The 26,846-nt window shown below is 44.2% G+C and overlaps 1 protein-coding gene across 6 annotated transcripts in view; it reads left to right on the forward strand.

Moving 5' to 3' along the window:
* The window catches only part of Runx2 (RUNX family transcription factor 2), a 306,421-nt gene that overhangs the window by 52,515 nt on the left and 227,060 nt on the right, over positions 1-26,846 (forward strand). For all 6 annotated transcript variants that reach the window (XR_007835781.1, XM_051204222.1, XM_051204227.1 and 3 more), the window contains exon 3: positions 24,430-24,770. Coding sequence is in view for 5 of the 6 variants with exons in the window: in XM_051204222.1 (XP_051060179.1) it covers positions 24,430-24,770 (341 nt within the window). In the remaining variant the exon portion in view is untranslated. The remainder of the gene's footprint in view (positions 1-24,429; positions 24,771-26,846) is intronic.

Consider the following 26,846-nt stretch of genomic DNA (forward strand, 5'->3'; position numbering starts at 1 on the left):
TACAGGATTAAATCTTGGCTGAATATTTGACACTATAGAACATGGAGCATCTTCAGTAATTTTCAAAGTTGGCTAAAATTTTGATTTAATAATCATTAGTATGACCAGGCCTAATGGAGGATGACTATAATTCTAACACTTGGGAGGTAGAAGCAGAGCGTGGGGGGGTCACTGTGTGTTCTAAGCCAGCTTGGTGTGCATAGCAAGTTCCAGATCCTGTCTCACAAATAAACAACAATAAAAAGAAAAAATATATAGCTAATGCTAGGCCCACCACTTTTTGTAAATATGTAGTACCAAATAAATTAGTATATTCAGGGCTATTTCAGAAATTATTGAAAATTCAACCCTAATCCCAAGCCAAAATTCATTTTTTTTTTTTTTTGAGACAGGGTCTCACTATGTATCTCTGGCTGGCCTGGAATTCAACATGGAGACCAGGCTGGCCTCCAACTCCCAGATAACCATGTGCTTTCTACCTCCCAAGTGCTGCGATTATGGTCTGTGATGACTCCCAGCTTACTGAACATTTCTAAACTGAAATACAAATCAGTATCTCAAACAGAAAAATATTAAAATCAAGCATCCTAATGTATTTCATTCCAAAAATACACTACTTTGATACTTAGTGAAAGATAATGATAGGAAATTATTAAAAATGATTGTAGTTAAACCATTGTTTCTTTAAGAGGAAAAAAGTTTGTATGTACAACAAAAAACATTGCAAATCATAATGTCCAGTAGCCTTGAACCTGAGCTGAGGTTCAATGGCATCGTGTGCTGTTACAGCATGCACAGTACAAAGTGTCCATATTGCATGTCTAGGACCAAGGCTGCAGTGGAGTTGCATGCTGCAATATGGGCGAGCTCTGCTGGAAAAACCTAGCATTATGTTTTGATTTTGCATTACATTTTGATCATTGTGCATTCAAATATCTCTTACTGTTACCAAAATGTCACAGCTGCCATGTTCAGTTCTCTGACCCTTACTTAATAGGGTCATAACCCATGGTTTAAGAAGCTGGGTTTCAATGCACCTCACCTTTAATACACCCAGCAGCTTAAGAAAACACTGTTGGTCTCAGTTTAGGTACAAGAAAATGGAGACCGGGTGTGGCTATGCCATTTTCCAAAGTTATACCACAGTCAATGAAAAGCCCATGCCGAGTCTCGTGTCTGGTGACTCCCACAGGGTGGGTGTCTCTTTTGGCAGAAGAACTGTTTGAAGTTTGTGTCTACAAAAGCAAACTTAAGGATCGGTGGCCTGCCTGGACTGCGGGGTGGACTTGGTGAGAGGGAATTTGAGATTTTGCAGATACCGAGGATGTTGTGAAAATGTAGTAATGTAATAGTGCATCTCACATGAAGTTTTTCTCTTCCCTCACGTGGTTCTGCTGCCCGTGCTCCACCTTTCCCCTCCATCATCTTTCTCTCTGGTAGTGAATAGGCTCAACAGAAATAGAGTAATAACAATGGCATCTTAAAATTTGCAGGCAAATGGACAGAACTAGAGAGTGCCATCCTGTGTGAGGTAACCCAGACCCAGAAAGGCAAATACAGTGTGTACTCACTTGTAAGTGGATAGTAGACATAAAGCTAAGGACAACCAGCCTACAAGCCACAACCCCAGAGGGCGTAGGTAACAAAGAGGACTCCAAAAGAGACATACATAAATCCTCCTAGGAAGGGGAGAAAGACAAGATCTCCTGAGTAAATTGGGAGTGTAGGGGGCAGGGGGAGGGTGGAAGGGAGGAGGGGAAGATGGAAAGAGAGCTGGGGGGGGGGAATGTATAGCTCAATAAAAGGGGAAAGAAATGGAGTAAGACCCCTATTGGAAGCAGATGGAGTGCCCAGTTCTAAAGTGGGTCCATTTCCTCCTTCCACTTTCCCTCTGGCTTCTTCTTTCATTATCCACTTTGTTCTTTCTTTCCCCATTCAAAGCAAGAAGAGGTGAGGAAATGGGAAGCGAGGAAGGAAAGACGGCAAGAGAGGAAGGAAGCAGGAAGAGAAGGAAGGAGGCAAAGGACCTGGGTGTCAGAGGAGGTAGAGGAGAGAGGGGAGGGCTCCGGGCAGTAACTGAGTCTCTGGCACTAGTCAGGTGGCCTTCCCCTCCTTTGTGCCCTCCACACCCCCAGCGCTGACCATAGTGATCGAAAACCCCCTGCTCCAGGAAATGGAACCCCTCAATGGTGGCAATCTGTTTCCAACTGACATTTGGCTATTCCTTAAAAGAGGCAGGTAAATAAAATGGACTCAGATCTCTATTCCTGCCATGTGCAAAATCCTCTGCCCTGTCCAAGATGTCTTCTAGTACCCAAGAGTTGATGATGATCTTTTGGTTACCTCTATTGATTCCTAGCTCCACTAAACTGGGAGCTACATTAGACTGTCCCTTATAATTACAAAACAAGTACTCAATACCTGGGAGCTGGGATGTGTTTTAGAAAATGTGTCTATTCAGAACATGCATGGACTATTTTATAATTTGTTAACACACAGTAACAAGCCGCGTAACATTTATACTGAGAATATGCACTGGCATAGGCAAACACTGCCATTTTCCAGGAGAGACGTGAACATCCACCAAATTTGGTATCCAAGAAGGGTCCTGAAACCAGCATGCAGATATTGATGGGGGGGTGTGACTATGTATTGTTTCCCCCTCTGTATATGTTTACACATAGACTCCACCCCACTCCCCTTACGACTTAAACTTTAAAATGCCATTTGCTCAAGGATTTGTGTGTAGTAAGTTTTATTGAAGGTAAGAGGAAATGAGGAATTTCAGTGCAATGCTACAAACACCTCAGAATGGAACACTAATGCCAACCTGCATTCACGTAGACTCTAGGTGGTGAGTCTAGAGACGTGTATTGCAGTCAAGATACCTTTCAGGGCTGGAGAGATAGCTCAGTCGTTGAGTGCATCTGTTGCTCTTCCCTGAATTGTTATGCGTGTCTCACAACAGGCTGTAACTCCAACTTCAGGGGAATCAGATGCCCTCTTCTTGCCTCCGCAGGTACTACATGTGTACACACACACACACACACACACACACACACACACAGAGAGAGAGAGAGAGAGAGAGAGAGAGAGAGAGAGAGAGGGAGAGAGAGAGAGAGGATGATAATAAACAACTTTCAACTTTGTAAGGTATTAGGGAAAGAAAAAAAAAAAAAAAAAACCAGGAACAAAAGTGAATCCTCCATCCTCTCTGCCAGGTCATCCAGCCCTCCTTCCCATACTCCCTTCTATTCTGGAGCATCTTCTGATGGCGAAACTGGTGACATTTCCTTTCATTTCCGATGGAAAGCAGTTTATGCTGTGTTTTCTTCTAACCACACATTTCTGGGTTCACATTCAAGGTGCTTGAAGTCTTCTCAGCTAGTAAAAACTTCCTAAAGTTTTAAGGACAAGACTCAGATACATTTATTTATGCAGTCTTTGTTTTCATGTGTTAGTTTCAATACAGTCTCTCATAGTCTAGGCTGGTCTTAACTTACTATGTAGCCAAGAATGGACTGGATTTCCTGATCCTCCTGCCTCGATTTGCAAATTGCTGGAACTAGGGCGTGAGCCACCACGCCTGGCTTCACAGTCACACGTTCTTTAATGCTTTAAACAGTGTCATGTACGAGACTCACTTCAATATATGTGAGGTTATATTACACAGTGGAGTAAGTGGGGCACTCAAAGCTCAAAGAAGTTGCTTTAAGTTGTGGCTGTCTCGCTGACTGTGTAACCTTGTAACTTCTCAGAGACCATTTCCAACTTACCTAATATGAAAAAGAGGTATGATTTTTAAATCATGCCCACCTCACTTAAATTTCTGTAAGAATTCAATTGGATAATATGAGCTTTAAAAACTATAACCAGTAATTGAATAATTGGATAACAGAAAGAGTGCAGGACTTGTTTATGTGACTGAATTGGGACTGACTGTTGGCGGCCCCTGACTCTCTGACTAATGAGCACCAGGCACTCTCAGATGCCTCCAACTTCCCTCTCCCCATGCACATGCGCAATGCTGGTATGCAGCCCCATTAATCAATTAAATGATTAATTGATTAATTAAACGATTCTAGTATCCCAGCTTCTCCAGAACCCATTTGATGCACAATGAGCTCCTGTCTCCCTGTCACTCTATCCAGGGATCCTAAAAAATACCCAGTCTTCTACTGTCTTCAATTTCGTGCACTAGTTCCTTGGACAGCAGACATTTGGGCAGCATCGAGCAACGTCTTGTTCAGCATCCTGTTATAGCATAAGAAACAAGTTAGAGAATACCAAAGGGGCATTGGTTAATGATGCTCGTAGAGCAGTAGTAGTTCATTGTGAAGGCTCACCCGTCTCTCTTCAAATTTACTTTGCCTATTGAAGTTGGTTTTTGTTTTATTTTTAACCACTTCACTTTCTGAAAATAATTCAAACATATCTTCTCATCTTTGACTTGTCTATTTCCTTATCTGATGCTGGCAAAAGTGGACATTTTAAAATAAATCATTGCCTTGGCTATTGGCAAAATTTTGCAAACTTCCTCATATCATACTGAAAGTTGCAAAGTCCAGGCATCATAAGCAGAATAATGAATATATGTCAATGTCAAAATGTCTTCCAGAGAAACACACTTGAGATTTGAACTTAAATGGAAAATGAGGGTGATTTTAAAGATCCTTGAGATGCTTTTACCTAAGTTGGTACTTATTGATATCACATAAATTTCTCAAGTGCTATTTTAGAAGTTTTATAGGACTGTTATACAATGCCAAAACCTCAGTTATAAGTCTTTTAAAATCTTGGACATGACAATCATTTCTTAAATAGCTACTTAAGAACCCTCCCCCCTTTTTGTAAAAGCTAGAGAAAGGAACACTGGAAATATATAGAGTAAAACACTTTGACAGAGCAGCACAATATAATAGAATAAACCACCTTCACAGTACATTTTTTTTTCTCCTAAGGTTATAAAACTCACAGGCATGCTAGGAATACAGCATATCTGAACATACATGCAGTCATGGGTTCAGTCCCCAACACTCTAGAAATAAGTAAATAAACCACAAGGATATTATTACAGCAACTGATTATAGCAAGCACCTTTGGTCATTTTATTAAGTCCTCTGTTAACACAAAAATGGGATTGAAGAATTTCTATTTATCTTCAGCAGTTAACCATGGCTTCTTTATCATTTTGAGTTTTAATTAGGAGAGGTCTGTTTAACCCAGCTGACCAGCAGTGAGGGTTCATGCCTTATTTATTTGTGTGTCCCTGCCTTGGCATAACTGAGGAGTTAGTTCTCTCCTTCTGAAGTTTGAAGGCAGGATTTCTAGGATTGGGGGCAAGTGCCTTTACTCACTAAGCCATCTTACTGGTCCCTTTCATTTCAAGACAGGGTTTCCCTGGCTGTCCTGGAACTTACTCTGTAGACAAGGCTAGTCTCACTGAATTGTGGTTCGAATACTACCTTATCCTTGTGTGGCTCCAAAGTAGTGGAATTAAAGGTGTGCACTACCCAGCTAATTCATGCCTTTTAATGGCTTATTAATATTCCTTGGAGGAACATTCCACAGTTTCAATCCAGTCCCCAGTTGAGCATTGTCCACATTTGCTTATTATGAGCTATGCTGCTATGAGTATTTACATAGGATGTACAAGGTTTTAAAAAAGATTTTGGAGTCTGTCGTGTATGAACATTGTATCTACATAACATGTAACCTTCCTCTCTACTTCTAACTCCTCCCCTGTTCTCCCAATTCACAACCTCCTCTTTAATTATTATTGTTATATATAATACATGTATATGCATATGTGCACTGGTATACATAAATCTATTGAGTCCATTTAGCCTTGCTCATTTGTGAATGTAATCTTTCTTTTTTCTTGGGTAAGGCCATAGGCATTAAAAGGTGTTTTGCGTGTTAATTTTATGTTTAACTTTTAAAGAAGCTACCGAACTGCCACAGTGGCTGAACTATTTTATTTTTTACATCAGAGATGTTTGAAGGTTCTAGTTTTTCTATGTCATCTTCAACTTTTTTTTTTTAAACACCCATCTTCACTTCTTATTGATGTAGCATTCCTTTTCCAAAATACCAGGGACTAGAACTGTTTGGGTTTTTGGAATATTTGTAAATATAATGAGATAAATTAGAGCTGCGTCTAAACTGCAACATTGCATTCCCTTATGCCTTGTATAGATGTTGTATACATAACCCAAATATAAATAAATAGTTATGCTTTTAGTGTGCCTGTATTTTGACTATTTGAGCACATGAGGTCAGGCATGGAATTCTCTACTCACAGTCAGAGTAGCAGTTTCAGATTTAAGAGCATCTCAGAGCTTTGAGTTTTTTTTTAATTAAAGATGCTTGATCTCTGTAGCCATCATAATAATTATGAAGTAATATCTCAGATTAGGTTTAATCTATATTTGTCTAATGACTAACATGGTGAGCACTGTTCCCTGTGCTGATTGGCTGTATGAGTTCTCTTTGGAGAGATACCTATTCAGATTCTTTGCCCACATTTAAATTGGATTGCTTTTTTCTTGTTGAGTTAGAAAAGATCTTTACATATTCTGGATACTACACTCTTCCAAGACAGATGGTTTACAAATACTATTTTTTAATCATTTCATGAGTTGTCTTTACATTTCTTTCTTCTTTCTTTCCTTTTAACCAAATCAATTAAAAATTTATTGGTTTAGTGTAGGCATTCATTTCTCTTTTTCCCTCACCATTTCTCATTGTCCATTGTGCTATTTATTTTTTTCCTTTGATAATTTTTTAATTTAAATTCAAAACAAGTTGTTTTACATGTCGATCCCAGTTCCCTCTCCCTTCCTTCCTCCCTAGTCCCCCCCCCCTTCAATTCCCATCCCTTCCCCTTTCTGCTCCCCAGGGAAGGTGATGCCTTCCATGGGGAGTCTTCAAAGTCTATCATATCATTTGGAGCAAAGCCTAGGCCCTCCCCCATGTGTCTAGGCTGAGGGAGTATCCCTTTATGTGGAATGGGCTCCCAAAGTCCATTCCTATACTAGGGATAAATACTGATCTGTTACTAGAGGCCCCATAGACTGCCCATATTCAGGGAATCTGGGTGGTTTCCCCGCTATCAGACTGGAGTTCATGAGCTCTCCCTTGTTCAGGTCAGCAGTTTCTATGGAATTCTCCAGCCTGGTCTTTACCCCATTTTCCTATCACTCCTCCCTCTCTGCGTCTGGATTCCAGTTCTGCTCAGTGTTTAGCTGTGGGTGTCTGCTTCTGTTTCCATCAGCTACTAGATGAGTCTTTCAGCCACTTTGGATTCCTCTATTGAGAATTCTCTATGTAGTTCTGCACCCCCATTTTTAATTAGGTTATTTGGTGTTTTGGTGACTAACTTCTTGAGTTCTTTGTATATTTTGGAGATCAGCCCTCTGTCAGGTGTGGGGTTGGTGAAGATCTTTTCCCATTCTACGGGCTGCCATTTTGTCTTGTTGACTGTGTCCTTTGCCTTACAGAAGCTTTTCGATTTCAGGATGTCCCGTTTATTAATTGTCGATCTCAGTGTCTGTGCTACTGGTGTTTTGTTCAGGTAGTGGTCTCCTGCACCAATTAGTTCAAGGGTACCTCCCACTTTTTCTTCTAAGAGGTTCAGTGTGGTTGGATTATTTTTAGGTCTTTGATCCATTTGGACTTAAGTTGTGTGCATGGTGATAGATATGGATCTATTTGCAGTCTTCTGCACAGCATCATCCAGTTATGCCAGCACCACTTGTTGAAGATGCTTTCTTTTTTTCCATTGTATAATAACTTTAGTTGCTTTGTCAAAAATCGGGTGTTTTTAGGTGTGTGGGTTAATATCAGGGTTTTAAATTTGATTCCTTTGATGCACTGTCTGTTTTTGTGCCAGTACCAAGCTGTTTTCAGGACTATAGCTCTATAATAGAGCTTGAAGTCAGGGATGGTGATGTCTCCGGAAGTTCCTTTATTGTACAGGGTTGTTTTGGCTATCCTCTTTTTCCATATAAAGTTGAGTATTGTTCTTTCAAGCTCAGTGAAGAAATGTGCTGGGATTTTGATGGGCATTGCATTGAATATGTAGATTGCTTTCGGCAAGATTGCCATTTTTACTATGTTGATCCTACCTATCCAATATTATGGGAGATCTTTCATGGGAGATCTTTTCATTTTCTGGTATCTTCTTTAATTTCTTTTTTCTTTCTTTCTTTTTGTGTTTGTTTGTTGTTTTGGTTTCTCTGTGGCATTGGAGGTTGTCCTGGAACTAGCTCTTGTAGACCAGGCTGGTCTCAAACTCACAGACATCTGCCTGCTTCCGCCTCCCGTGTGCTGGGATTAAAGGCATGAGCTACCACCTACCGTCTTAATTTCTTTCTTTAAAGACTCAGAGTTCTTATTATATAGGTCTTTCACCTGTTTGGTTAGCATTACCCTAAGATATTTTATGTTGTTTGCAGCTATTGTAAAGGATGATGTTTCTCTGATTTCTTTCTCAGCCCTTTTATCATCTGTATATAGTAGGGCTACTGATTTTTTTTTTTTTTTAGTTAATCTTGTATCCTGCCACTTTGCTGAAGGTGTTTATCAGCTGTAGGAGTTCCCTGCTAGAGTTTTTCGGGTCACTTATGTAAACTGTCATATCATCTGCAAATAGTGAAAGTTTGACTTCTTTCTTTTAAAGTTGTATTCCCTTGATCTCCTTTTGTTATTTTATTGCTCTAGCTAGAACTTCAAGTGCAGTATTGAAGAGATTTGAAGCCTTGTCTTGTTCCTGATTTTAGAGGAATCACATTGAGTTTCTCTCAGTTTAGTTGATGTTGGCTGTTGGTTACTGTATATTGCTTTTGTTATGTTTAGGTATCTTCCTGTTATCCCTGAGCTTTCCAAGACCTTTATCATGAAGGAGTGTTGGATTTTGTCAAAGGCTTTTCATCATCTAGTGAGATGATCATGTGGTTTTTCTCGTTCAGTTTGTTTATATGGTGGATCACATTGATGAATTTTCATATGTTGAACCATCCCTGCATCCCTGGGATGAAGCCTACTTGGTCATGGTGAATGATTTTTCTGATGTGTTCTTGGATTCAATTGGCCAGTATTTTAGTATCAATGTTTATGAGGGATATTGGTCTCTAGTTCTCTTTCTTAGTTGTTACATTTCTTCATAGTGGCTTTTGAAACACAAATATTTTAAATCTTTAAATTGATTTATTTTTATTTAGTCTTTTATATTCTGGATATGACATCTAAAAGCCCCCCAAACACCACCCAAATCATAGTTCTTTTTTTTTCACACTTTGGCCTTTGATTCATTTTAAGATCTCTTTTGCATATGGTGTGAAGTATGGTCTGACTTTTTTCTTGTGTTGATACCTGTGCTGGCCATTTGTCAGTCTTCCCTTCTGGTTCTGCTGTGTTTCAGGAAATTACATTCCCAGTGCCATTGGCAACTGACTCCCTTGTCAGCCCTCTTTGATGGCTTTATTTTATTATTTCTTTTAGTTTATCTTTCTCAATCTTTGCTCGTTCTTTCCTTCCCACCCCTTCATTCCTCTCTTCATCTTCCCTCCTCCCCTTCCTCCCTTCCTTCCTCCCTTCTTCCCCACACCTTCCTCTCTCTTCCCCTTCCTTTCTTATTTTCTTTCTTCCCACTCCTACATTCCTTCCCTCCCTCCCTCCTTCCTCCCCTCATTCTCAAACCTTCCTTCCCATGCCCACTCCTCCCTCTCTCTCTTCCTCCCTCATCCCTCCCTCTTTCCTTCCTTCCCACTCCTTTCTTTCTTCCCTTCCACCCTCCCTCCTTCCTTTCTTACCTTCCCTCCTTCTGCCTTTCCTTCCTTCCTCCCCACATAGTCCTCCCCACTTCTTCCTCCCTCCCCTTCCTCCCTTCTTCCCTTCTTTTCTTCTTCCTTCTTTCCTTCCCTCCTTTTCCCTCTCTTCCCACAACTTCCGCCCTACTCCCTCTCTTCCCTCCCTCCCTTCCTCCCTCATCCCTCCCTCTCTCTTTCCTTTCTTCCCTCTTTCCTTCCTTTCCTCCCTGGGGTTCAAACCCAGGGTTTCCCAAAGACTAGGCAAGTATGTTTACCCCTGAGCTACATACCCATCCTCTATACCTGTGATTTTAATGGAGATTTAAACACAGTAGATGTGGACATCTTCAGCACTCAAATGAGGAGCTCTGAATCACCTGGGTAGAGGGAGAAGCCAGAGGCTCTCTGGCCTCACTCAGCTGCAGAACCTATCTTCAGCTATTGCCTCCCTGGGGCCACGTTGCACTACGGTTCCTTGTGGTGGTCACACAGGGCTTCTACCTCCTTGGCAACCTTGTTTTCTGAATTGTGGTTCGAATACCACCTCATACTCATGTTTCTGTAGTCCTGGATTGGGAGCAACTCCAGCTGTTGCTAACTTTTGCTGCTTTATAGCTCCCGTTGACTACTCAGTTCTGGATAATCTTTAATACTCTCATTTAATCCTTTATGTTTAAAAAGAACCTGGGTATATTTCTGCTTTCCCATTAGACTTGACTTAAAAAACATCTAACAGGTTATATCATATATTTAAATAGTTGCAAAGGATGCTGTTTCCAGTTTATTGTAATAGTTGACACTTAAAACAGATGCATCATCCCTTTAGATTCATTCCTTTAGAGTACAAACTAAGCACCACAATGATGTGAGTGAGACCTCGAAGTCACCTTCGTCCAGTAAAAAATATAGACAAGATCATTGTCACTCAGAAAATTTACCTAACTTATTTTTGTACTACTTCTATTAAATTTTAACATTATATATTTTATTAATCATACTTGACTTTTTCAGAAGGAAAAATAGGTATACAAGTTAAAATCATACCTTGTTAAGTGTCTTAGATTATGTAAGTCTTGACTAAAATACTCCAGGGTATTTTAAAGGTGGAGCACAACTTTAATTCCAGTACTTGAGAAGCAGAGGCAGGTGAATCTCTAGGAATCAATCAAGGCTAGCCTGGTCTACATGCCAAGTTGTAGGCTAGCCAGGGACATATAGTGAAGGAGACCTTGTCTCAAATGAAACAAAATAAGCTTGGCGGATCGGGGAGGTTGTCTAATCAGTAAAAGCGCCTGTTCTGCTGGCATGAAGATCAGAGTTCATGACTCCCCCTCCCAAAGCCAGACGTGGTGGTTGGCGCCTATAATTCCAGCACAGGAAGCAGAAAGAGCGCTCCTGGTGCTTTCTGGGTAAGTAGGTTTGCTGAGCCAGTGAGTCCCAGATTCAGTTAGAAATTTTGTTTAGAGAAAACAAGGTGGAGAGAAATAGAGGGAGAGACTTGGGCTCCACATGCATCTGTGCACACATATGAACACATGTTATACATACAATTAAAAAAAACTCATGTTTTGAGTTACTATATTTTTACGGCTACAGTATATAGTTGATGAAAAATACAAATGCATTATACTTTCTGGTGAATATTTACTGTGAATATTTAGCCTTTGGGGAGCATGTTAAGGCCCTGAATGAAGTGGTGTATTTGGACTCTTGACTAATACAGGCTTCATGTGGCTGTCAGGAGATGCATTTTAATATAGTCTTTTTGGGAATTTTACATGGGTGTACTATGTTTACATGTTAACCTCCTCTTCCTCTCCATCCCTTCCTGTGACCCCCCAGTGCCCTTCCGGTTTCATGGCTTTTTTTTTTTTTTAGTTGTTAGGCTTGCACACACACACACACACACACACACACACACACACACACACCTCTTATTGCGTCCCTTTAGCGTTGCTCATATGTGTAAGTGTTTAGGGATTGGAAAATCTATCAGAGAGTTTGTGTCTGGAGAAAACTCATTGCTCACCTCTCTGCAACCATTAGCTATCCATCTAGGGGTGAAACGTCCTTCATCTGTGTTGGCATTCAACTGGTGTCATTATGCAAATTTTGTTTGTTGAGATTTCCTGGGCACAGCTTCCCGGTCTAGTCTGTGAGATACTATGTAGCAGCAGGCGTCCTGGTCTTTCTGTCCCTTCAGCAATGTCCCCTGAACCTGAGGTATTCAGGTTGTGTTGTAGATGTATCAGCTGGACTTGGGCTCCTCAAGGCTGTTTTTTTAGCCAGATACTTTTTTTTAATGCCCGGGTACAGTTCATAATAATAAGCAAAAGGACCCCTCCTCCAGCTCTAAGAGTTTCAGTTTTAATAGATAATGCTAAACTATCTCCCCAAGTCCATGTGCTCCAATTCATATTCTTAACAAAAGGATGCTTGAAAGTCTTATCAACATTTGATAATTTCAGTTAAAACTCTATATTTCCAGAGGATTAAAAACCCAGGTTTAAGGACAATTTTAAGTGGGTGTATTTTAACTCACTCATTATTGACATTTTAAATTTTTTTTTTTTTTTTTTTTTGTCTGAGACAGGGTTTGTCTGTGGGATGGTCCTGGCTGTCCTCTGTAGACAAGGCTGGCGATTTCTTTATTTATGTGTGTGCATGTATGTCTGTGTGTGGGTGCGAGTACATGACTGCAGGTGTCTGTCGAATCCAGATGAGGGCACTGGATTCCTTGAAGCTGATGTTACAGATAGTTGTGAGCCACCTGACATAGTTACTGAGACTCAAACTCAGGTCTGCAAAAGCAATACATGGTCATAGCGGCTGAGCCATCTCTCTAGCCCCTCCCTGACTAAACTCAACAAATACTTATCAGCACTTACTGTATTGTAGACAGTGTGCTAATTGCTGAGTATGAAAAATGACCAGCGTCAATTCCTGTCCTCAAGGGACATCCACTCTATGTGGGAAACACACGGGAACAGCAAAATCATGTGATGGCTGCGATAATGGAGGTCAATGCAAACTGCCATAGCACTGAAGGACAGACAGAAAATTGTCCAGTTAGGAGCAAAGGCTATTAGAAGATGAGTGAGCTGACGTTTTTAAATTTAGGTTTCAAATTTGAAATTCTGTATGCTTGCTTCTGTGATGAGAATCTAGAAGCCAGGCCTTCGTGTGTGTGTGTGTGTGTGTGTGTGTGTGTGTGTGTGTGTGTGTGTGTGCGCGCGCGCGTGCGTGCGTGCGTGCGTGCGTGGGGAAGTGTCTGTGGAGGCTGATGCTGATTATCAGCTGTCTTCCTTGATCACTCTTCACCCAGTTTTCTTACACGAGATCTCCTCACAGAATCTGGAGTTTGACATTTGTCTAGGCTGGCTGGCTGCCAGTGCCCCAGGACCCTCTTTGTCTCTTCTCTCTGAGTTCCAGGATTAATTCTACATCTCCACCATGGTGTCTGGCTTTTCTGTGGGTGCTGGGGACCTAACGCAGGTCCTCATGTTTGCACAGCAAGCCCTTTACCAGAAGAGCCGTCCTTCCTGCCCAGCCTCTTAATGATTCTGGATGCTATGAAACCACTTAAGAGTTTAAAGCAACACAGCATGAAGGGATCCAGCTTTTAAAAGTGAACCCTGATGATCACGCAGATAGAGGACTGGGATTGAAATGGGCACATGTTAATACAGGGAGACAAGTTTGGCATCTTTCGCAGTGGAGACTCAAGATGATAAAGACACGAATAATACTAAAGCATTAACAGAATTAAGCAACAGACCAAAGTAGAAAGTGGTGATTAGTATACCCCGAGACCCAAGTTTCTGCTTACGTATTCAATCAACTAACATATATTGATTACATGGTATCTGCTAGACCTCCTGCTTCCTACAGACTCCTGTAGACAGAAGCACACTGCCTGTACATGGAATAGACTACAACATCTCGCCCTGGACTTCAACGGTCTAAATTGTCTGTCTCTCACCCTAGAAACCACAATCCTGTGAATTGGTGGCAAAAGTAAGAACTGTCCTGAACTTCAAGAATATATATGTTACCCTTACCCTTCCCCCCTACACGGTGGGTTGGGCATAGTGGACACATCCGCATTGTGGGGTTCATAGAATCTTCACATGGAAACTTCTCTGAGGCTGTAGCATGTGTTAGTCCGGGGACCTGTGCAGGGTTTTACGGTGAGTTACCCAGCGATCCCCCATGTTGTAGCTGTGTCTGTTTTCCTAGGATGCTCTGTGAAGAAATGAGTTCAAAAGGATGAGGCCAAGGATCCACTCCAACAGAAACCTTCTGAAAGTTAATTTTCTTTTTCTTTCTGTGACTTCAAATTCTATCCTCTACAGAGGGGAAGTACAGCAAATTGAGCAACTCATATTAAAGCTATCAAGGCCACATACGTTTTTCATATAATCGAATAATTTCAAGGGTGGAGGGAGTGAGTGAAAATGAATTTACTTTTCTCTTCATGCACATTCAATCAGAATGACTGATAGACGGTTGAGGTTTTGACCTGGTTAGGTGGATGTCCCCTCCCTTTCTTCCTTTCAGTGGCAATCGCAAAACAACTTTCCAAGCGTTTTCTTCCAGTTTCGTCATTTCGATGCTGACACTTCAAAGATGACTGTTCTATAGGAAGTATGGCTTTAACTGGGATGTTTTGGCCAGATCTCTGCCTGGAGGAAATTTTTTTATGGTTGCATTTGTAAATGCTAGTAAAACACAGTTGGAATGGGAAAGCCCTTGCATTTCCAAGGCGGACTGTGAGGTATGCTATGCTTCTTATGGGTCCTGGCTCTGGTCATTCTTTTATTAGTTTACTTTGATCGGAGCTGCCTTTGAAATGAGTGCTTAGTGGTGGATAGGTCAATACCAGTGGCATCAGGGAGGCCGTGATCAAACTGTCAATAACAATGCACACTGAATTCTAACCCCTCCATTCCATGTTACAGTTTATGGGCACACCATAATCATTTCGTAAGGATAAATACCAGTGAGGCAAGTTTAAAAATAGGAGAAGAAAAAAAAAAAAACTATATTCATTGAAACTACTAGATGCAACCTATACTTTTAGTAGCCCTCAGAATAAATACATTTTACGTTGAATAAATCAGGTGGATTCTGGAAGAGTTCCTTGAATCTGACACACTGGAGGGATTCTTCCTTACAATAATCATAAGGTCACCACTTAAAATTTGCTGTTGGGAGGCTTGAGTAGCGAGTGCTGGCTCCTGTTTCCAGAACCATTGGCAGACAATCTTTCCCACTGAGCCTCTCCGCAACTCCTAACCCAATATTCTTAAAAATCAATTTAATATCTTAAATCCCATGATGAACAAAGTATGAAAATTTTAAATGGGGATCCAGTTCCTAATTTCATACTTCCCCTTTATCCTAAAACCAGCTCTACCCAGAGAAACTCTTCTGGTTCTGGGTGTGCCAAGGAGGCTGTTGGGATGGGATGGGGCAAGGACTAGAGCATGGATTCTCAAGGCAGCCTCAATATTCTTCCTCTTGTGACTGTGCATAGAGGTGAGACTCATAGTCCCAGGGCATTGATGAGGGATGGAAACAGCCCAGACAAATACATCACAGCATTCCTTTGTAGATAGCGGTAGTTCTTTAGTGTTCTAACTCATTTTCCCTACATTGATTTAGTTCAGTTACAAGTCAAACAAACAAACAAACAAACAAGCACACACACACACACACAAACAAAAACAAAAAAAAAAAAAAACAAAAAACAATAAGCAAACCCCAATAAACTTCAAAGACCTTGAAATTTCCTAGGAGCAATAATTCCATGAGCTCTTAACCATTGTTTTCAAGTTTCTCTCGTGGAGACTGAGGATGTAACATATTAAAAGCTTGGAGAAAATTGCTAATATCCAATGTATTTATTTGTTTAATCCCTTGCTGTCTTAGAGTCATAGACTTGCCCAGGTTCACCTGCAACCAGGCAGCACTTGCCAAGTGCAGCGCTTTTCGATGGGGCCTAGCACTGTCCTTTTCTGTCCCCTTGAGAGCCCTCTTTGCCACTGGCTCTCAGTCGCATCTAGGCGTAGGTCAACTTTGGAGTTTTTGCCTGTGGTTTTATTTGTGTATCTTTAAACTTTGAGAACTTCATACTTGAGTACTTTAACAGGCACGCTCAACCTTTCCCACCCTCCTCCAACTCCTCCCATGCCCACCCATTCCCAGACTCATTGTCTCTAGATCTTTAATTATTATTGTCACACATAACTTCACATATATGTATATACACATCTATTTCCAGCTACTGACTCCACTTAGCTCTAGAACTTCATGAAAGACATAAAGACAATGCCAGAAGAAATATTGAGTAATTTCACCCTGTGCTTTAAAACAGCTATATTTTTTTTCTGCCTGCATTTTCATATCTCGAATATGTGTATCTTCTAACTATACACTTCTCTATCAGGTAGGGATAAACCATTTAATAGATGAGATATTGGGTTGGAAGTGCTCATCACGTGACCTAAAGGGAGTGTTCCAAGTGGAAACCAGTGTGAATTAGGACATGCTGATGACTAGAACATGGAAGCCTTAGTATGTCCGAGTCCAATGAGATCACATAATAATCAGAGCAAGAAAAGTTAATCTGAAGAGTTATTGATTATATCAGGGACCTGTAGTAATAAGGAATTGACTTTAAAAAGGGTAAAACAATGTCTAAAGAATACAGAAAGTAGGGGCTGGAGGGGTGGTTTGGCTGTTATAAGAGCACTTGGAGAGAACTAGGGTTTGGTTTCAAGCACCCACATGGAAGTCCAACTGTAACTCTAGTTCTATGGTATCTGATTCCCCCTACTGGCCTCTATGGGCACTGCAGGTACCTAGGGCACTTACACATGTAGGCTATAAAACAAAACAAAAACCAAACCAAAAAACCACGTTCACACTCATAACATAATCTTTAAAAACAAACAAACAAACAAACAAGAACCCAACCCCCCACACAGATAAAGCAAGCTGAGCCCGACGGCAAAGGCCTCTCAGGAGGCTGAGGCAGGAGGACATCAAATGACTGGATTATAGAGTGAATTCAAGGTCAGCCTGGGTAATTTAGCATGACTCTGCCTAAAAATAAGCAAACAAATAAAAATTGGAAAAAAGGATGGAGAATATAGCCCGGTGGTGTGATAATGACTGTGGGCCTAAATTCAATCCACAGGACTGAACACAAGCAAGGCAGAGAGGGCTAATAGAACACACCTGCCATCCTCAGGCTAAAATAGGGTAATTAAGGAAGAGCCCTTCCCTCTGTGCCTGCAAAGCTGAGATCCAGATAAGTTTTTTTTTTTTTTTTTTTTTTTTTCAGGATTCTGGAAGAACACTTTTCCTTCGAGGAATCTTGTTATGACTATCCCAGAGGATGGGCTGTATGTGTGGGTTGGGGGTGGGGCTGCTGGCTGCTGTTGGTGGATATGTACTGTTTGCACCCAGCACTGGGCAACTGGGCAGGCTAGCTTTGTTGCAGTATGGAGGTCTCGAGTAATTCTCTCTCCCTCGTGTGTGTGTGTGTGTGTGTGTGTGTGTGTGTGTGTGTGTGTGTTGCGAGAGGCAGGAAGGAGCTAGAGAAGCTGTGTGTGAGTTGCACTGCAGAAAATTCCTGCTAACACATGGAATTGGAACAAAATTCTTTTTTCCTGCAAGGTCTCTTCCTTATCCACTTCTGATGAATGTCGATGTCAGCTGGTACAGAGAAATAGTTGATGGGACCAGATCCATTCCCACACAACAAAAAGGGTGACTTTGGAGCAGAGAGGCAGTAAGTGGATAAGTGAAACCTACAAAGGCGAACAATGATCCTGGAACAAGACTAGTCCCTGCCCATTTTTTTTAAAAAGTAAAATTACTGTATTTTAATTATCTAACAAATGAAAGCATCGTAGCTGGCTAATGGAAGCCATCCAAACACTTTGCCCAATCCTAGTCTGGCCATTCCAAAGGTGTTAGAGCAATCCCTAAAAGTTGGAGATGAAGGAATCATAGCTTATGAGACTTGATCGTAGCTAGATGAGGTTAAGTAAGTGGCTTTTGTTTTGTTTTGTTTTTCTGAGAAAAGTCCAGTTTGTGGAGGCAGTTTCTGAGGGTGAATCCTAGAGACACAAAACACCAGGAATGGTAGGTAACCTACTGCTTGTGTATAGTTGGATAAAAAGAGTTGGACTCTTGAAGTCAACGTGTTTTCCTAACCTGTTTTCCCACCTCGGTTGTAACTAAAATTTCTGACGTGGTGAAAATGGTGATTTCTGTACTTTTTCAGATGGACCAAAGATGCCGTTGTTTACTTTTCTCCTATTGAAGGGGCCTGGATCCTGGCTCACTCTCAGGTCTGAAGTCAGACCTCGGCACCTTGGGCAGAGAAATTAGAATTGAATAGCACCTTTTCTGGTGGGCTTGGGGAAGAGGAGAGCATTTTGATAAGATGATTGGATTGCTACAGGAAACTTTTAATCTTAGGGGTTCTCAGATGTTTTATCACAAAACCTCATAAACTTTTATATAGAACATTCCACTGTTGATCACTGCTACTGCTATAGACTAACAGCCAACCCCTAATACCAGAGGGCTTATTAAAAAATAATTTTATTTCTCTAAAATCTGGTAAATGACTAATTTTTAGAATATTGGCCTTCAGGTAACTAGGACACTATTTAGGAAGTTGGTATTTTAGGCAAACCAAGGGTAAGTCCCTTTTAAGGGCATGCCGATTACGTAGGAGCTCAATAAAGGCAGCTCAGAGGATCATATGGCAAGCATCACCCTTTTTTTTTTTTTACGACAACACTGTACTCTTATGAGTGCCTGAAAATGACCCATGGGAATGTTAACTAGCACAACAAGAAAAGGTTTATGATGCTAAGCCCTCCACTACAAACATTTCATCTCTTTTTACAGCCATGCAAATTGTTATAGGTCCACTGACAATGGGGAAAATTTACTGAGCTTAAAACAGATCAGACAGCATTTAACTGTCTAAAAATTAGAATGGAAAAGTATGTCAGAAGGCTTTGGGATCATGTAAGTTCTTAACTGTGTTGAAAGTGAATACATATAGACCTTATGCACGTGGTATACCAGAAAGCTCTAGGTGTGTTCGTTTGTGTTCCTTGTGGAACCATGAATGAAAGAGAGATAATAAACCCATCAAAACATCCCCTGTGCTGGAGAGGTGGATCCGTGGTTAAAATGCTAGCAGGGACTGGAAGCTTAGCAGTTAAGAGCACTGACTGCTCTTCCAGAGAACTCAGGATGGATTCCACCGAGTGTGCATATGGTGGCTCACAACCATTTATAACTCCAGTTGCCAGGGAGATCCAACATCCTCTTCTATCCTCTGAGGATACCAGACACTCAAGTATTGCCCAGGCATATATGCAGACAAAACACCCATACACATAAAATGAATAATTTTTTGTTTAAAAAGTTCTTGCCACACAAGAGAGAGGATCTAAGTTCTGATTCCCAGAACACATGGAAATGTTGGCTGTTGTGGAAGTCTCCAATGCCAGCCTCAGAGACAAATACTGGGGATCCTCAGATCAAATTGGCTGGCGAATTTGAGAGCAATCCAGGATGGTACCCCAGTATCAACCTAAAGCCTCTATTTGCAAGGCCATTCACATATACCCCCACAGTGTGTCCATGAACGTGCAAACATGCACATGCATTCACATGGATACCACAACCTATAAGCCAGTATCAAAAGAGTCATCAGGCCAGATTTAGCCCATGGCCAGACTCCGCCATGATAACTGCTCGGTTTGGTGATAGTATTGGTTCTCCAGACTAATCTCATACAGTCAAACCCCAAAGTCTCCATAGAGCTTTCTGTTTATAACCCCCCCCACACACACACACGCATGCACGCACGCACACATGCACACACACACACCTTCAGAGAGCCTTGGATGCTCATAACTTTCCAATGGATATCCTACTTTTATTAGTTGGTTCATTGAAAAGTATTTTAACTTTTTACAGGAACTTTCTCCACTTTTCATCGTGGAAAAAAAAAAGTATACAAAATACAAAATAATGTAGATGGGATTAGGATGAAGACTGAATTCTGTTTGTGGTTTGGGTGTTCAGTTCTCCCTGCCACCTCCCCTCAAAAAAAAAAAAAAAAAAAAAAAAAAAAAGCAAAGCAGAAAGAAGACTGTTTTAACATTACACTTTCTTTGGAAAGTTAGAATTGCCAGGTGTGGTCACGTGACAGTTGCATTTACCATTAAAGGACACGGCAGCAGGGGAGGGCTGTGCTTGTATCTTTCAGAATAGTTAAAACTTCAGGGGGGAAAATGTATTTTATTTTAGCACCGTACATACAACTGAAAAAAATATTTCTGTAGAAGAATCCAGTGGATGATCTGCTTAGAAGTAAGTGTGTGTGTGTGTGTGTGTGTGTGTGTGTAGGATGTATGTATGTACAGGCTCTCTCACTGAGCTGGAGCCTCTTGAGTAGGCTAGGCTGTCTAGGCAGCAAGTCCCAGGGATTGATTAGATGGTCTGACCTACCTAGCACCAGATTTCAAACAAACCATCTGACTTTGCTTCTTTGGGAGCCTGGCTAGGTGTGGGGTTCAGGAACTCATGCCCCTGCTGTAAGCACTTTACAGCATGAGCAGTGTCCTCAGCCCTTGTTTGGAATTTTCCTGTAGAAGAAAACACTAAGCCTAGGGGTAAGATCAAGCATTGCACAGCAGCAAAGACACAAAAGCAGAAGGCTCACCCTGTGTGCTTCCTAGTCGGGGAGTCTGGGTGAAGGGGCCTTGGAACCGTGTCCTACTTGAAGTTTAGTGCTCCCAGCCAAGACCTGGCCAGTTCCAGGCTCCATCAGTTCCAGCTGAGAGTGTGAGCCTGTGTTTTGAAAGGGGACTGAAGTCCGCAGTGCCAGATACCTGAGCTGTTGTTAGGGCACTCAGTGGAAAATTTCATTTCCACATTATAAATAACTGTAGGATATTTTAAGGGATCCAAGACTGGGGACTTCCAAGAGCTGCTTACATTAGTTCTACTGGAATGCTTAATGGCGAGAGGATACCCAGGAAAGCTATGAAGCTGAATTACCGGATACAATTAATTCAAACAAATAATCTCACTATTGATTAAATTGTCCTTAAAATCCCCAACCATTGAGGCCTGCTTGCCTCATTATCCATCAAGTTTTTTTTTTTCCCTTTAAACTGTGGTGGTAACTAAACAGCTAATGGTGGATACAAACAAGTCCCCCAAATAGGAGGATTTCTTAGATTCAAAAGGACCCTAGAATTTCTTGTTGAAAAGCCCCCCTCTGAGAACCCCTATTTGAAATATGCACTGTTTCTCAGTGTCTGTCAGTTTCTGGAAGTTGCCTGATCGATGGGTTTCCTGGGAAGAGGAGGTAATATCTCCCAATGACTTTCTATCTGTAACTTCAGAATCAATCTGCTTCCTGTGAGGCCTCCTCTCTTCTGTAGTCCCCAGACACTTCAAAAGAGGAGCAAGGAACACAGGCTCTCTCCATCAGACGTGTCCCCAAAGAAAACTGTACCAATAAAGGCAGGAAGGGCAGGCATGTAATTGTCTCATGATGTCAGTGTGTGAGACGACAAGTGAGTGTGTAAGGAAGGTGGGTGGTGGGTGCAGTCTCTCAGCTGGGGAAGGGAGCCTGGCTTCCTTAACTGGTCTGGTATTTATGGATGCGGAGACTAGCGGGCACAGGCCTGCAGCTGTATTCAGGGTTAGAGCTCTCCCCTGTGATCAAAAACATTACTAAAAGTAGAACCCTTAGGAGGCAGCTCAGCAACCCGCGGGCGCCTATAATGCCTTGGGATAAGTGGCTTCAGTGGTCCTGCAGGAGCGCTAGGGACACGGAGGCCACCAGCTGAGAGCAGTAAGGTGGGGAGTAGGTGTTAGAGTTGGTGGCGCAGAATTGCTTTTCTGTGGCATGGAGGAGAAGCAGGCGGTGGTAGAAGAGGGAGACCGAGAGACTTGGGGAGGTGGCTCAAGTCTGCGGGGAGAATGGGGAAAAGACTCTGGAAAGACTAGGAAAGACCGACAAGGCAGGAATGGTTGTAAGTGGAGCGAGCAGAAAGGGGAGGTGGAAATAATGACACAAAGAGGGAGGGCATGATAGTGTCCCCCAGTTCCCCCCCTAAGCCTGCGAAAGGGCACAGTCACTCTCAGACCCCAGCACACCTCTTAGCCAAGGGAATGCAGGTCTCTAAGTCACCTGAGCACAGAGATCTGTGCTTGTCTTGTGCTGGCCAGATTCTTGAGTCTTGCCTGCACAGGGGCAAACAACCACTTTTGCACCCACGGTATTTTTCCCCTGGCCTCGTGGGCACGCGGGGGCCAAGGAGTGGCAGCTACACTTTAAAAACCAGTAGGAAGTCGTGGCAGGTCTCTTGCAGAACTTGGGAGGCATTTGCACCCAGCAATGAAAGCTCCAATTAATGATTATGCGACAAGCTTTAACCAAGACAGGAGACGGGAGGTAGGATGGATACCCAGCTATTCCTCTACCTCAGTCCTTCAAGGGAGGACTGCAATTTTTTTTTTTTTAAATTTAATTGATTGCACGAAGTCCCCACCATGTCAGCTACCTTGTTAAGAATCATCGGGACTTTGGTAAATGATGCTATTTGGAAGTTTGAAAATAATCGGTTAAATAAGACATATAACAGAACATCACGCAAGAAGTGAAATGGCCCGGCCAGATGTTGCTGCGCCCAGTTCTGGGAGTGTGGCAGCCTCCAGCGGATTTCCCGGCTTCTGTGGGCACCGCACATTGTTTGATTTGTTTTTGAAGGCTCAGAAATTGAGGCTGGTCGGAGACACCCACGTGCTTCTGTCTCCCATCAGCTAATGATCGCCTTAGCCTGAGTCGTGTCTATAGAAACCACAAAAACCTAATCATTAGAAATCCCAGCCTCCAAAAACCACATTTTAGGTAAAAACTGCTGCTCCCCCCCCCCCCCGCACTCCTTCATCTCTCGACCACAACCTTTTGGGGATTCCAAAATCGCCTTAAAAAACCATGCCAGGAAACAAATACATAAATAAATAATCACTGAAGCATTTTTATTTTTATTTTTAACCCCACGGGGGGGATGGTGGTGGTGGTAAGAATGTCAAGACACTAGACTTAGTCTAGCTGAAGACTAGGCTTAATAAAAGGTTGAAAATTCACGGATAACCGCTGTTTATTTACTTATTTTTGCCCCTTTCAGTAAGCGTTTTTGCAACTTACAACTTATTTTAGTTACCAAGCTGTCATTTTCCCCAGTTCTTAAGAAGAAAAGAAAAAAAAAAAAAAGCAATTCAACTTTATTCTCCAGCAATGACAAGAATGAATATATAAGAAAAAAGTGTCCAGGCATCCGCTTGAGTTTCTAGAACTATTTTGACAAGCCCCTTTGTCACCCATTTCTTTGGTGTCATTCGGGGGGGGGGGACAACCCCGAATCCTGTAAAACCCTGCCCTCCCCCAGCCGAGGTAGAGTGGGGTGTGGTGGTGGGGGAGGGCGAAGAGTGTCCAGACGTCAAGGAGGGACTTGAGAATTTTCTTTCCTCCTCTTTTGAAGTTACAACGAAAAATAACGACAGCAGGAGCAGCCCGAGGCTCTTCGGCTTCTCAATTTCAGCGTGGTCAGATCAAGAAGGGGTTCCTGGTCCTGGGGGTGCGGGGGAAGCCGAAGGAACAGGCACCGATGCCCTAGGCAGGGACCGCCTCCCTCCAGCTTCAGCAGCCGAGCGCAGCGTGCGGGCGCTTCTCGCGGCCGGCGGGCGGCGGCAGCGGCTGCAATCCACAGGCTCCAGATCTGTCGCCCCGAGATCCGCTGCCCCCCCCCCCACTTACCTCCCGGCACCTTGAAGCGCGAGGGGGCCAGGAGCACTTTGCAAAGAGCAGGAGGGACGTGGCTGCGTGGAGGCGGCGAGGGAGAGGGCGCCGGGAGAAGCCGGGAGAGGAAGGAGCGGCGGCGGGAGAACTCGGAGCGCGCAGCCGGCGTGGGGGGAGCGCGCAGCGGCCAGGGAGGAGGAGGAGGCGCAGGCGGACGTCGGCGGCGCCAGAAGCTGGGAGCAGTGCTCGGCTTGGCCGTGGCGGCCAGCGAGGGACTACAAGGACCTCCGAGATGAATTGCTGAACCTGCCAGGCTCCACTACCGAACTGGAACAGGGAGGGGGGCGCCAGTGCACCCAGAACGCAGTGCCCCAAGCCACCCCCCCTCCCCACTGCAAGCTGCTAACTTCAAGTCCCTTGCCTCGGCTGGGCCAAACACGCCCCCGCTCCCCTCTCGCAGCTGCCACCGCCGGGGCTCCCAAACCTCCGGGCGGAGATCTGTGCCTCCGGGTGTCCCCACCCGCCAACCCGACTGTGCCTAGTCGCCGGCCGCCGGCCCCCATTCAGACTCCGCCCGGCAGTCGGCTTCCTCGGACTTGATTTCTCACCTCCTCAGTCCCGTCACCTCCATCCTCTTTCCCCCCCGTCTCGCCTCCACCCCCTCAATTTCCTCCTCCTCGCCCCCCATTTCCACCCTCCTCCCCCTCCCCCGGCCACTTCGCTAACTTGTGGCTGTTGTGATGCGTATTCCCGTAGATCCGAGCACCAGCCGGCGCTTCAGCCCCCCCTCCAGCAGCCTGCAGCCCGGCAAGATGAGCGACGTGAGCCCGGTGGTGGCTGCGCAGCAGCAACAGCAGCAGCAGCAGCAGCAACAGCAGCAGCAGCAGCAGCAGGAGGCGGCGGCGGCGGCAGCGGCGGCGGCGGCAGCGGCGGCGGCGGCAGTGCCCCGGTTGAGGCCGCCGCACGACAACCGCACCATGGTGGAGATCATCGCCGACCACCCGGCCGAACTGGTCCGCACCGACAGCCCCAACTTCCTGTGCTCCGTGCTGCCGTCGCATTGGCGTTGCAACAAGACCCTCCCTGTGGCCTTCAAGGTAAGAGACTGGCCACCCCTAGCCCCCGGCCGGGCTCCGTGGGACCTGCCTGCAGTGGTCTCGGTACCCACGGGTGTCCTGCAAGACTCCAGTCGTGGTGGCCCAGGCTGAGGACCTAGGGGCCCATGGTCTCCACACCCCGCCGCGGTCACCGCGGGCAGATCCCCTTCTCACCTGTGCCCACCACCACTCCCATCCCAGCCGAGGTTCCCTTGCTTGCTCATCCCTCGTGTCTCCCAGCCACGGTTCTTGCCTATTCCCCTGCTGCCTATTCCCCTTGGCCCCAGACGCCCCAAGGTGCCCACTGGGAGCCTCCAGACGCTAGCTCCACCCCGCCCCCTTCCCCGTGGCGCGGGTCCCCGTACTCCTCCTCGGAGTCCCGGCCTTCTCTCCAGGATTCCACACTCTCCTTCCCGCCTCCCCTACAGAGGCAGGCCGCTAGTCCAGGCTAGGCGTCCCCCTTCCCGGATTGGGTGTCACTTGGCAGTCCCCACAGCTCCCGGGCTTCGGCTGGGTGGCCGCGGGGTGCCGGCGCCGAAGGATGCTTGCGCCTGGGGCGGGATGAGGTGCCAACCTCGGCAAGAGAGTTGAGGTTGCTCAGCAAACTTAGGGACGTGGGGCAACCAGGACGGACAGGGACATTGGAGCCTTCCTTGGCGGTTTTGGGTCCCGTTACTCGGAGGAATGCCGGGTCGCCAGGGTCCCTGCTTTTATCGAGGCCCGGCAGCCGCGGGGTCCAGGGCGCTAGATCGCCTAGAGCAGGACTGAGCGTCTGGGAAGGGGATCAGGGCTTAGGCTACCTTCTCCCGCCTCGCTCCGCCTGGGAGGAAGAGGAAAACTAGTGGAGCAACGCTGGCTGGTCAGAATGAAAACGGAGGTGAAAATTCGTAAATTTGCTTTATTGCCTTGAAAGAGATGAACCCTCCAGAAGTCCCGTCTGCTAGGAAAGGGCTGTGGGTGTCTCCAGCCGGCGGCCTGGGCGTCAAGGTGCGCCCCTGTGGCCTTCTCCGCCTGAGTCCGTTAGCTTGCCAATACTGGTAGCTGTGGGAGTCATGGGCAGCCGCCAGCAGGTTGAAGGTGTTTGGGTACCCAGCCTTCGTGGTGTAGTCTGGGGCTCCTGGAGCTATCCGGGAGGGTGGCGTTTGCGTGGAGCACCCCCACGCCAACGGTGCTGGATTGATGGCTGTCCATTCTGGCTGGTCTAGAAGCTAGGGATGGAGGGGGTGAACCAGCCAGGTAGATGAGTCCAAAGGCACCTCCAGCTCTAGTGGGTGGGCCTGGGACCTACCATCCCTGGAGAGCAGGTTAAGTATGAATTTGAAAGAAAGAAAGGTGGAGGGAGAGGTAAGGGGGGAATTGTGCCAGTTCCTTCATCTAAAACTCTGGTGCCAAACTCCCCCAGGCCCCTTGCATTTCCCAGTTGTTGATCACCGGTACCCCACGCACCAATTCAGATTCCATGTGTGGGTGGGGTGGCAGAAGGAGCCCAGGTCAATCGGAGCAGTTATCTCTTTAGGTCTTCTCTCTGAACAGGAATCTGAATGGGTTCTTATTGAAGAGGTGTGTGGTGCATTCTATTTAAAGTTTCATTTTGTAGTTGGATCAAGTAGAGCTCCTTACACACACACACACACACACACACACACACACACACACACGTCACATTTCTCCTTTTTGAGAGCATCCATTTTGTAGATTAGTGTTTTCTTTGTAATGTGAAGAGGTCAGATATAGGTGAAATTGTAGAAAATGATATTTCCATATGAGATACCTCTTTTGCAGTGTTTATCAGTCAAATTTTTCTAAGCTGTCTCTGAGGTAGACATTATTTTTAAGAACAACAAACAAACACACAAACAAAAAACCCAAAAATCTTTTTTCCAAACCTAAAAGAAAACAGGGAAAATTACAAATCAGTAGCTATTTTGTCTATGCAAGGCCATGCATTAAAGTGTGAAGATTTAACTTTATTAATTCTCTGTCTGGTGTGAATGTGGTTAGGGTTTCACTATCTTGAACTGTTTATTTTAAAATTTGAATTGATTTTTAGCACAAATATTCTGCAGAGAAAGGATT

Source organism: Phodopus roborovskii, unplaced genomic scaffold (assembly GCF_943737965.1).
Source record: "Phodopus roborovskii unplaced genomic scaffold, PHOROB, whole genome shotgun sequence".
NCBI lineage: Eukaryota > Metazoa > Chordata > Mammalia > Rodentia > Cricetidae > Phodopus > Phodopus roborovskii.